Genomic DNA, 10,000 nt, shown 5'->3' with positions numbered 1-10,000 from the left:
GTGTGTGTGTGTGTGGGTGTATGTCTTCTCCACTGTGGTACATGTGCTGCACTCGGTGTGACTCAATAAGAGACACCCAGAGCCAGGGACTGTCAGTACAACAAAATCAGCATTCATCTCTGTGGACTCCAGTGCTGTGCTAGACTGCAGACATTTCAATTGAATAGAAAGGAAAGCTTAGCATAGCAGTACAAAGCTCAAATATATGATGTAGACCATTGTGTGCATGTAAGGGCCCGAGGTCCTGAAAAGCAGCACTGATGTGCTACACCAACAGACTTTGTTTGTCTTCAAAATAAATAAAAGGGTGAAGACTTAAAGATGGCCAGGGAGAAGATGACAAAAATGTTGTTGCATCCTGAAGAGGGAGAGAGGGGGGTGGGGCTTTAGATATGATCTCGCCGAAAATACCCTAAAGCCGCCGAAAGTATGCGCTTGGAGAGTTGTTGCACAACATTGACCTGCAACAACCTAAATCTGTTTACATTGGTATTATAGGATGCTGTTTTCAAAAAAGCTTCAGCAATTATTTACAGCAATCACTACAAATATTTACGACCTCTCAAACATGTGTACATTGCACTGATGACACCAAAGCAAATAACTAAGTACAACAAAATGAGGTCAAGCAAGGGTCAGCAGCATATGGAGACTAAACGCGTCTATGGCGACATGTCTCTGTCAACAGTGTGTGTTTGTATGTTGCTCTATAGGATGCTGTGTTGAAAGTGGCTGTCCCCACTTGAGAAGTCCCATCTCAGGGATGGCATTCACAAACACTCTCTCTATTGTCCTGCTGCTATCCTGTTTGTACTGCCCTTTCCTGTTCTCATAGTGTTCGATCATACTCACACACACACACACACACACACACACACACACACAGACACACACACACACACACACACACAGAAATAGATCCATTCACACACATATGTAGTCCATTTGAAGTACTCACACACACATGCGCACATGTGTGCCCAGACACACTCACATGAATATATACAGGAACACTGTTCCAGTGCTGTACATCCAGTCACATACTATCCAGTCACATTCCCATGTTCTCATAGCTCATTTGAAATACATGCAGACACACACATGCACACACATACACACACACACACACACACACACACACACACACACACACACACACACACACACACACACACACACACACACACACACACAAACAAACATACACACACATTCCCATGTTCTCAGAGGCTCATTTGCAGAACACAGAATCCTCCTCTCCTTATACTTCCCCAAATAAAGGCATCACCCAGTCAACGATTTAGGCATCTGAGGAATGTCGTCCTTTTATATTTCTCCCTCTCTCTCTCTCTCTCTCTCTCTCTCTCTGTTTGTCTCTCTCTCTCTCCCCTCTCTCTCACACACCCTTCATCCCTCCCTCTCTGTCCCTCCCACATATATACAGACACACACTAATGCATACACATGTGTAGTCACAAAACTAAACTGGTAAATTCCTGCAACTCCTACCCCAGGAATATGCATATTATTTCTCTTTGTGTGTGTGTGTGTGTTTGTGTGTAAGAGAGAGAGAGAGATAGAGTAAGCAACACATTAGATCTATGTCAATATGTATATGTATTATAAGGTGTGTGTGTGTGTGTGTGTGTGTGTGTGTGTGTGTATGCCTGTGTGTGTTTGTGTGTGTGTGTGTGTGTGTGTGTGTGTGTGTGTGTGTGTGTGTGTGTGTGTGTGTGTGTGGCTCCCATCACCTTGTGGCTGGTAAGCGTTGTTGACAGGCCCATGCGAGTGTGTGAGTGTGTGAGCAGCGGGGGAGAGTGTTGGCTGTAAGGGGGCGGTGGTGGTGAGAGAGTACCACTGTGGGAACGCAGGACCCCGGAGGTGTGGGAGAGGAAGGACCCCCTGATCCTTCCCAACGAGAAACCCCCTTCTCCCCTCTCGTCCCTCCCATCTACCCCCCCCCCCAACCTCAACCTCAACCCACACACACCCTCTCAACTCAATAAACAAAACATCCCAAAACCAGACCAAATTTGATCCTAGCGCTCCTCTCGGGAGGCGGGATAAATGTCGCCGTAGAGACAAGAGAAGGCGGAAGGAAGGAAGGCCGACATAAAATGGCACAGTGATAATGTCCAGACGCTGCAGCAGCCAGGGCCCAGGATGTGAGCAGCCTATCAGGAGGTGTGGACTGTGGAGAGTCTGCACCCCATCAGGAACACAGATTAGCTGCGCTGACACCCGCAGGGAAGAGTTCAGGTTCACTAAGTGAAAGTGTTACCTCATGGTTTTTGTGCTGTTTAGCTCTTTGTTGCACTTATTTTGGCGAAAGCAGATAACTAGCTACCTCACTGCTCCATTTCCCCACTGCCGACATTCATCATGAATATAACATGGCAAAGAGATATGTGATATGTAGATTGCAGGATATACAATCAAGGCATTTTAGCATTCAGAATGAAATCCACATCCACTTCCAAGGTAATATCACTGGTCCAGTAGCTGATAGAGAGGGCAGGGATATGATACCTTTTGCCTGAACTTCTGTAGCTGTAAAGAGATACCATTACACAAATTCAGGATCCAGACAAGTGCTAATTGAGCTTTGAGTTTGCCTTTGGGTGTTGAACTTCTGCAGCCAGGCAAAGCACATCTAACGGAGATGTCTTTGTGAGATCTGGGGGGGTCAGATTCATGTCAGTAGCCTTTCGTGCCAGCGGTGTTCTCAGCCAGAAGGAGACTTTAAAAGACAAGATTTAATAAATCAAGAGCCAGAGGAAACATTACTAGTGAGGTGAGAAAAATGGGGGCTTTAAGGAAATGGAAGTATGTGTGTGAGAGAGAGAGAGAGAGAGAGAGTATGAGAGAGAGAATGGTGTGAAAGTGTAAAAAGGAAGAGAGAGAGAGAGAGAGAGAGAGAGAGAGAGAGAGAGAGAGAGAGAGAGAGAGAGAGAAAACAGTTAAAAACAACACTGTGACATCCCCATATTGCACTTGCCCAGACTGGTCCATGTCCTGGGGATGTACAGCGTTCTCCTTTGTCTCTCCAGCGTGGCTTCTCCAGGGACAGGAGTGAGAGCAGGGAGCAGGCCCAGCCTAATGAAGAGCTAAGTGTGCATACAGGGAGCAGGCCCAGCCTAATGAAGAGCTAAGTGTGCATACAGGGAGCAGGCCCAGCCTAATGAAAACTAAGTGTGCATACAGGGAGCAGGCCCAGCCTAATGAAAAACTAGGTTATTGCATACAGGGAGCAGGCCCAGCCTAATGAAGAGCTAAGTGTGCATACAGGGAGCAGGCCCAGCCTAATGAAGAGCTAAGTGTGCATACAGGGAGCAGGCCCAGCCTAATGAAGAGCTAAGTGTGCATACAGGGAGCAGGCCCAGCCTAATGAAGAGCTAAGTGTGCACACAGGGAGCAGGCCCAGCCTAATGAAGAGCTAAGTGTGCACACAGGGAGCAGGCCCAGCCTAATGAAGAGCTAAAGTGTGCATACAGGGGAGCAGGCCCAGCCCTAATGAAGAGCTAAGTGTGCACACAGGGAGCAGGCCCAGCCTAATGAAGAGCTAAAAGTGTGCATACAGGAACAGGCCCAGCCTAATGAAGAGCTAAAGTGTGCACACAGGGGAGCAGGCCCAGCCTAATGAAGAGCTAAGTGTGCATACAGGGAGCAGGCCCAGCCTAATGAAGAGCTAAGTGTGCACACAGGGAGCAGGCCCAGCCTAATGAAGAGCTAAGTGTGCATACAGGGAGCAGGCCCAGCCTAATGAAGAGCTAAGTGTGCACACAGGGAGCAGGCCCAGCCTAATGAAGAGCTAAGTGTGCACACAGGGAGCAGGGAGACGTTTGGACATGTGCAAAAACAAAGACAACTGCCAGGACAAAATAAAACATTATCAGACAAAGGAAGTGTGTGGGAGAGGCGTGAGAAGTTAGCCGTGAACAGGACAGTTCTGTTTAATCACTTAGCAGACACTGTTTTCTGAAGGGATGGGCCGTAAAGGCCATCCACTGACTAGTGTTTATGGTAACAAACTGTAATGTTGCTGTCGTAGCTATGCAGACATTGTAGCCATTGCCCATGAAGGGGAACCAAAATGAGGAGAAAGCTCTGGCAGCAGCCTGTATTTAGTAGAAATATACTCATGAACAAAACCTGGTTATTGACTTTACCAAATGGTTAGGTTGTCTGAATGACAGTATATTTATGGTTATACACTGTGTGATATGTGGTATGTGTTTAGAAGGGGGTTCCCAAGATGTTTGTTCTGAACAGTATAGTCACAGGCGAGCTATACAGTACATGTCTGATTAGAAATGTGGGAAGAGAGAATAAAGGGGGAAAATAATCAGTCAACTAATCAGACGCCCGCAGTGGGACAAATGTGAATCTGGTTCATGAGTTGAGCCAGAAGATGATTAACAGCAGCATATGCGGTGGCAGTGAAGAAAAAGCATAATGAGCACAGTGCAGTGCCCCCTTCAGGGTTGACAGAGCACTGCGTCAAAATGACTGTTAAGTCTGTCAGAGCCACTCCCCCCCCCCCTCCAAATCCATTATTACAAGCACCCATGCACATTTTCAGCTCTAGGCCCATAATGACAAAGTAAATTGAGGATGTCACAGTTGATCCTCATACATCAGGTCTGAACCCGTAAATTGAGACAGAAGAGAGAGTGCAAAGCCTTTAAGATGCCGATCATTGACAGGATGGTTCAAGCACACAGCGTCCTTAAGCCCTTACAGTTCCAGAGCATGGTGTGAACTCTTAACAGTTTATGTGACCTGCGCAATTTATTGGCACAGCCGTGAATGTACAAAAGCACACCTTTACGTTGTGCTCCAGTAAATCTTCCTAGAAGCATTACCTATAAAAACATCAAGAAAATCTTTCAGACAAGAACCAGCATGCTAGCCCAAATGCTAACAGGCAGGGGTGTTTAACTCGGGTCCTGCCCCATCCCAGTGCTTATCTTCTGGGTCGGGGCGTGCTGGAATTTTTGGGTGTGGACCTGCTTGACTGATTTAAGTCTATATCGTTCTGGCATCTGCTGAGCCTCTTTGGCTCTTGTCGCCAGGTATCGATATCAGAGGATTAAAATCAGCAGGGCCAGGCCTTTTAGTGGAGTTTCGATCCAAATCCCCCTTGGTCACGCAGCATGTCTGTCTGTTGCTCGCTCCATCTTCTTAACGCTGAGAACCACTCCGCTCTGTTCCCTCAGCGAGTTCTAGCTAGCCACGGCGGCGTGTTTGTTCTCGGGGTGATGTGAAAGATAAACACAGTGCAGTGAGCTACCTGTCAGGAGCAGGAGCCTGCTGCTGGAGGAGCAGCGATAGCTCCAGGGGCATACCATACACCACTCTGAGTCTGAGCTCACCTTCGCTGCGCTGCGCTGCACTGCGGCTTGGATCCCTTCTTGGATCTTTCTGAGGAAGGTGACAGTGAAAGACTAGCTACATCCAGAGATGCGCTCCTTTGTCTGTGCTGTGGCGGTGAGACTTGACAGCTTACTTTATTCTGTCTCCAGAAAGGGAGATGCACAGCTAGATAGGATGCGAGTTCCAAAGCTGCTGATAGAGACTTCTAAATCTGTGGTTTAGGTGAAGAGGGGAGGGTAGAGAGAGAGAGCGAGAGAGAGAGAGAGAGAGAGAGAGAGAGAGAGAGAAAAGGCAGACAGAAAGAAAGAGCTGTTGCTGCAAAACTGCACTTGACTGCTCTAAGTTGTGGTCACTTCACACGAGGCTGTGCGGCCTACAGCCACATGTCCTTCCCCATCTCTTATCTCCTCTCTTCAAGCCATAACTCTTCAGAGGAGAGAAATAAACACAGCCACTGGGCCTGCTGAACATTGAGCACTGTGCACATGGATGTGTGCAAACATTGCTGTGTATGGGTATGGAATGGACATGAGTGGCCCCAGCACAGACTGTACCCCCTCCCCCCTCCTCCTCCTCTGGGTCTTATCTGTGTTGCTCCCCACAGTAAACACACTTGAACATTTTTTCTTCTCTCTCTCTCTCTCTCTCTCTCTCTCTCTCTCTCTCCCCATGACCCCTTGGCTGTGCTCTCCTATATTTAAAAGACCGGCCCCGGCCTGTCTCTGACTACATTCTGTAGGTCCATGTCGGTCTGAATTGTCTGGTCTGTCTGGTGTGTCCGCCAACAGGAGGCTCATACGTTTGTCACAGCGTCAAACGCGGAGGATGTGACGGAGGAGAAGCTGGCCGCAGCCGTGGCCAAGGTGCGTCCGCCGGTGCAGCCCCAGAGGAGGAGCTCCGTGCAAGTGGACAAGGAGGAGATGGTGGTCAGTGCCCTTATTACTTGCTTATTATTGCATTTATTCATTTAGCTGACACTTTAATCCAGAGCCACTTAATGAGGGATACCATTCAAGCTACAGTGCAACAGGAGACCTTAGTGTAACAATTAATATTGTATACAATATAACATCAGAGTGCTGACCAATGATACTACCCCTCTCACTCTCCAGCTCCCTCTTTCAATCTCTCTCTCTCTCTCACACACACACATTCTCACAAACACACACACACACAACACAACACAAACAGTCATTGTGTTTGTTTGCATTCAAAGTTTTTCACTATAAATCTCATTTCAGGGCAAGACACAAAACAGTGTCAGCTAGTAATTTTCATGTCCTTAATCCTGCTAGTAATATCGATATTGATGTTTGTGACGCTCAGTTGTTGCATAGTAACCAAGCATCAATACCGTCTCTGTGCTCAGGGCACAAACTACAGGAAAACAAACGCTGCCATGGAGATGAGAAGAATCAACAGGGACTCTTTCTGGGCACGTGCAGAGGTGTGAATTACAGAGAACATGACCTGACCTACCACACCTGGTTGACTGACATACCGTTGACACATATTTGCATGCACAATTGAATATGAAGTGTCATTTCCTTGGTCTGTAGCACAGGAAATCCAGTTCATTAGTTTTGATTACATGTAATAAATCATATGGAGTGACGTTTGGCCCTCTGGTCTTAATTCATCTGATTGTCTGGGTCCCCACGCCCATCCCCAGCGCGAGGAGGAAGAGAGAAAGGAGGAGGAACGGAAGAGAGCGACGGAGGAGAGGAGGCGCCGGGAGAGAGAGAGGGTGATGCAGGAGAGGAAGGAGGCAGATGAGAGGGACAGGAAGATGAATGAGAAACTGCAGATGATTGAGGAACAAAGGTCAGAGGTCACACTTTACGGACAGCCAGACATATTTGTTCAGAAGTTATTATATGTGTCTAGGTGTGTGTGTGTGTGTGTGTGTATGTGAATGTGTGTGTTTAAATGTGTTTAACTGCAGTGTTGATGGATGGTTTATGAACCAGACAGCCTCCCGTCTCATAAATGTCTCACCTCATGTTATCGTGCTCACATACTTTGACACTGACATATTATCACATATTTTGACACTGACATATTACCTCATATTTTGACACTGACATATTATAATACTTACCTTTCCATATCTATTTTTCCACATCATTTTCAGTGTATGTTTTTCACTGGTGTAATAAACATGGCTTTATGAATAACTCTCTGCAGGAGGCAGCAGGCCTTGACGGAGGAGGAGATGAGGAGGAAAGAGAAGTCCAAATGGGTGAGTCACCACTGACACACATGGAACTCAATCAGTCACATGGACAGCTATGTCTGGAGAGACCAATATCAATTTCTGTCCCTTTTTTGTGTGACTGCACGTGATATTAATTGTAGAACTGTAGAATTATTAATTGTATTAAAGTAACCGGTTTGTTTGTGTGTGTGTGTGTGTGTGTGTGTGTGTGTGTCTGTGTGTGTATGTGTGTGTGTGTGTGTGTGTGTGCGTATGATGTATGTCTGTATGTATGTATGTATTTGTAACAGGACCAGCAACAGAGAGAGCATGAAGAAGAGCTCAGAGAACGATTCAGACGCAGTGAGTCCATAGAGAAAGCAGCGGTGAGCCACTTCTCCACACACACACACACACACACACACACACATACACACACACACTCTCTCTCTCACACACACACACACACATACACACACACACACACACACACACACACACACACACACACACACACACACACACCCTTCCTGTCAACATAAGAATGTGCTAACCATCCTCCAGTTGACAGGAGTGTGTGTTTCTCTTTCTGTCCACTAGGAGGCAGCAGCACTGGTCCAGCAGCGGTCCAACAACCCCAGAGAGTTCTTCAGACAGCTGTCCTCCTCCTCTCAGCCCCCTGGCAGCCCCCAGTCCCCACACACAGGTACTGACCTGCAACCGCTCCAGCAGGGAGTCAAGGACACTCACACAGGTCACAGTGATCTCTAGTGTCTCTGACCTCCATTGGTATGGAGAGGTGCTTCACATAGTAAAGCCAGGGAGCACTCAGAGGCCACACTGATGTTGCTCTAGGAAAGTTAAATGCTATATTTACTGGTAAAGTGACATTGAAGACCTGCATACATGTTTTGTGTAGGTCACTCACAGTCTGAAACTACTTTCGTCACTGTGAATGATTTTGTTTATAACACACACTCTGTCTCACAACGGATAGCAGCCATGAGATGTGAGGAGCTTTCATTCCATTACTGAGCAGAAGATAGTGCTTTCCCTTCTTTTGTGAGACATCTTCCTCTGTCCTGCTCTCTGTGCAGGGAAGCCCCCGTTCCGGCGCTACAGACGCAGCCTCACAGACACGGCCTTCATCTTCCAGAAGTACGACGGGGGTCCCACCTCACCACTCAGCCCAAGAGACAGCTGCCCGTCTCCGTTTGGCCAGTCCCCTCGCCGGACCCCCACCTCTCCTCTGTCCTTCTCCTCCGGCTTCTCCCAGGCGTCCCGCTCGCCCCTGCGTTCTCCGCCCGCGTCGCCACAACGCGCCACCCCTCCGGTGGTGCCATTACCCAGCATGCCACCCTCCAGACCCCCGCCGCCGTCCACTCTGCCCCCAGTCCCCGCCCAGCCCCAGGAAGCCCCGTCCCCAGCCCCGGCCTCCCCAGGTCTGCAGGCCAGCCTGGTGCAGGCCTCCTGCTCTCCTCCTGCTTCCCCACCAGGTGGCGCCACTGCTGAGCCACTTGCTGAGAGCCCAGAGTACCCAGAGGGTGAGTGTGAATAATAGGAGTATGAGTGAGCACATGAGAAAAATGTGCTAGATAAGGAGTTTAGAACCGGTGAGCTGAGGCCCACTGGTGGTCTGTGAAGGGATTGCTGGTGATCCCTGACCATTCATCTTGAATTTCCCCTTGGGGTTCAATAAAGTATCTATCTATCTATCTATCTATCTATCTATCTATCTATATATCTATCTATCTATTTAATAATGTAGTTTCACTGTGAGACTCAGCATGTTTCTATTCATGTTGCTTCCGTAGTCAGAATGGTGGTCCTTGGGTCAATCATCAGTTGAACGTCCCTGTTAGAGAGACATAGTTTGAAACAAGGCTGATACAATGTCATGGGTTGTTTTTTTGTCTCCTTCTAGACTTGCGCTCAGCTGCACACACTCTGAGCAGCCTGGAACCTGAGTCAGGCCTTTGTGTCCGGGCCGTCCTTGTGGAAGAGGAGGAGGAGGAGGAGGAGGAGGAGGAAGGACAAAGAGAACAGGTGGAGGCTCCGACGGCCAGCGCCACAGATGTGAATGAGGAGGAGGTGGAGGCTACCGCCCCCGAGGCCTCCACAGGCTCTGCAGAACCAGAACTAGAACCAGAACTAGAACCAGAACCACAATCAGAGCCAGTAGCACAACCAGAGCCAGAGGAGGTGCAGGAGATCCTGACGGAGGAGCCACAACCCGGAGGAGCACCAGAGGCACAGACTGAGGAGGACGAGGAAGGAGTTGAGGAAGAGGTGGAGGAGCAGGAGGTGTATGTGGAGCCGGCCCAGGAGGAGGAAGACAGCGAAGAGCCAGTGGACGCAGGTAGGCAGCTGTTCTCTGGACCACCATCCTCCTGACCCTTACTAAACATGCGGCCTTGTGTTCTCACC

General features: G+C 48.4%; 1 protein-coding gene across 1 annotated transcript in view; it reads left to right on the top strand.

Moving 5' to 3' along the window:
• Positions 1-10,000, top strand: part of si:dkey-40c11.2 (drebrin-like protein A) — a 38,230-nt gene that overhangs the window by 25,362 nt on the left and 2,868 nt on the right. Inside the window, exons 5-12 of the mRNA XM_048244606.1 lie at positions 6,165-6,302; positions 6,746-6,823; positions 7,049-7,200; positions 7,564-7,618; positions 7,885-7,959; positions 8,174-8,279; positions 8,671-9,117; positions 9,498-9,932. Of these exons, the coding sequence (XP_048100563.1) occupies positions 6,165-6,302; positions 6,746-6,823; positions 7,049-7,200; positions 7,564-7,618; positions 7,885-7,959; positions 8,174-8,279; positions 8,671-9,117; positions 9,498-9,932 (1,486 nt within the window). The remainder of the gene's footprint in view (positions 1-6,164; positions 6,303-6,745; positions 6,824-7,048; positions 7,201-7,563; positions 7,619-7,884; positions 7,960-8,173; positions 8,280-8,670; positions 9,118-9,497; positions 9,933-10,000) is intronic.

The sequence above is a fragment of the Alosa alosa genome, chromosome 5, assembly GCF_017589495.1.
Source record: "Alosa alosa isolate M-15738 ecotype Scorff River chromosome 5, AALO_Geno_1.1, whole genome shotgun sequence".
Taxonomy (NCBI): Eukaryota; Metazoa; Chordata; class Actinopteri; order Clupeiformes; family Clupeidae; genus Alosa; species Alosa alosa.
Note: the sequence above shows the minus strand (reverse complement) of the source record. Positions and strands in the feature narration are given on the sequence as shown.